Raw genomic sequence first — 1,686 nt, 5'->3', positions numbered from 1 at the left:
GTCGGCCACATGATAGCAGCTGAGAACAATGCTTCATTGTGACCTCACCGATGGGTCCGATCTATTTCAGGTTTCTTCCTTTTATAGTGTGCCATAGGACCTGTTTAGCTGCCCCATCCACCCTCCCCAGCCACACAGATATAAAAGCTTTAGAAGATCCACTGGCCATCTGTGCTGAGTACTCACCACCTCCCTCCCTCTGACTCTTTTCACCCTGACCACATAGGATCAAGTCACTACCTTGGAACCTCCAACGTCTAGCATCATGGCCCCCAAGAAGGTGGAAGCGAAGAAGCCCGAGCCCAAAAAGCCCGAGCCCAAGAAAGAAGCAGCGCCGGCGGCTGCTAAACCGGCACCGACCCCAGAGCCCGAGCCCGAGGTTCCCAAGGAGCCCGACTTCGACCCCAAGAACATCACCCTCGAGTACAGCTCCGACCAGATAGAGGAGTTCAAGGAGGCCTTCACTCTGTTCGATCGCACGCCCAAGGGGGAGATGAAGATCACGTTCGCCCAATGTGGGGATGTGATGCGGGCGCTGGGCCAGAACCCCACCAACGCAGACGTCCTGAAGGTCCTGGGCAAGCCTCGGCCAGAAGACATGAGCAGCAAGCTGGTGGACTTCGAGACCTTCCTGCCCATGCTGCAGCACATCTCCCGCTCCAAGGACCAGGGCAATTTTGAGGACTTTGTGGAAGGCCTGAGAGTCTTTGACAAGGAGGGCAACGGCACCATCATGGGGGCGGAACTGCGGCATGTGCTGGCCACCCTGGGAGAGAGGATGACGGAGGATGAGGTGGACAGACTGATGGCCGGGCAGGAGGACGCCAATGGATGCATCAACTACGCCTCCTTCGTCAAGCACATCCTCTCTGGGTGAACTGGACCTCCATTAGGACTTTAAATTGCTTCTGTTTTCCCATTCCTCCGGATCCTACTTTGTCTCATGAATATCATGGCCACTTTAGTGGTGAGGTGTATTTCACCAAGTATTTCAGTTCAATGTGTTTGTTGTCGAAAGTAGCAAGAAACATGCTCAATAATGTGTTGAGACCTTTTAGAATTTCCCTCAATTCAACAATGTACAGTGATAGACAACCCGTTATAATGAGATGCTGATGACATACCAAAGGCATGAACATCATGGATGCCATAAATAAAACAAATCTGATTATAAACTGCCTCAAACTTTTATTTCCTGCATTCTGACAGCTTCACACATACAGTACAATCTGAATTTGGGGAACAGAACTGTTGGTGATTATTGTAAAGCCTTTATCATTTCCTTCCCACAGTCCAGACACACAAACAAAATCAGAAACAAAAACAATAAAATGTCCTCCATTTTGTCTAAATAGTTGTACAAATGAACTGTATTGCCTTCCAGAAGAGATGAAGGCACAGCACTGTTGATCCAGGTGGAGAACAAAGAGGATATGGAGTTCAACAGTGGTTTGGATTCTATTTTTACCTGTGGAGTCAGACTGGATTCACATCACCATGCGGATGCATCAGTAAGAATGTGTGAAGGGGCGTCTGTGTGTAATCCTGGTGTGTGTGTGTGTGTGGGGAAGCTACAGGGGCCCTCAACCTGCCTGCAGTGACAGGATGAGTACTGGTCTCAGTTGAGTAGCAGCTGTAGGTAACACCCCCTTATAGTCAGTAGTCAGGCATTCAATCTCACACACA

The 1,686-nt window shown here is 49.6% G+C and overlaps 1 protein-coding gene across 1 annotated transcript; it reads left to right on the top strand.

The window, feature by feature from the left end:
• Window positions 1-265: 265 nt before the first annotated feature.
• On the top strand, window positions 266-877 carry LOC311312038 (myosin light chain 3; the record flags this gene model as incomplete). The annotated part of the gene is made up of 1 exon (XM_084441895.1): window positions 266-877. The coding sequence occupies one exon, from the start codon at window positions 266-268 to the stop codon at window positions 875-877; it is 612 nt and encodes a 203-aa protein (XP_084298021.1).
• Between the last annotated feature and the right edge of the window lie 809 nt (window positions 878-1,686).

This window comes from Borostomias antarcticus, assembly GCF_949987555.1.
Source record: "Borostomias antarcticus genome assembly, chromosome: 8".
NCBI classification, from domain to species: Eukaryota; Metazoa; Chordata; class Actinopteri; order Stomiiformes; family Stomiidae; genus Borostomias; species Borostomias antarcticus.
The sequence above is the reverse complement of the archived record's forward strand: the minus strand, read 5'-3'. Positions and strand labels throughout refer to the sequence as shown.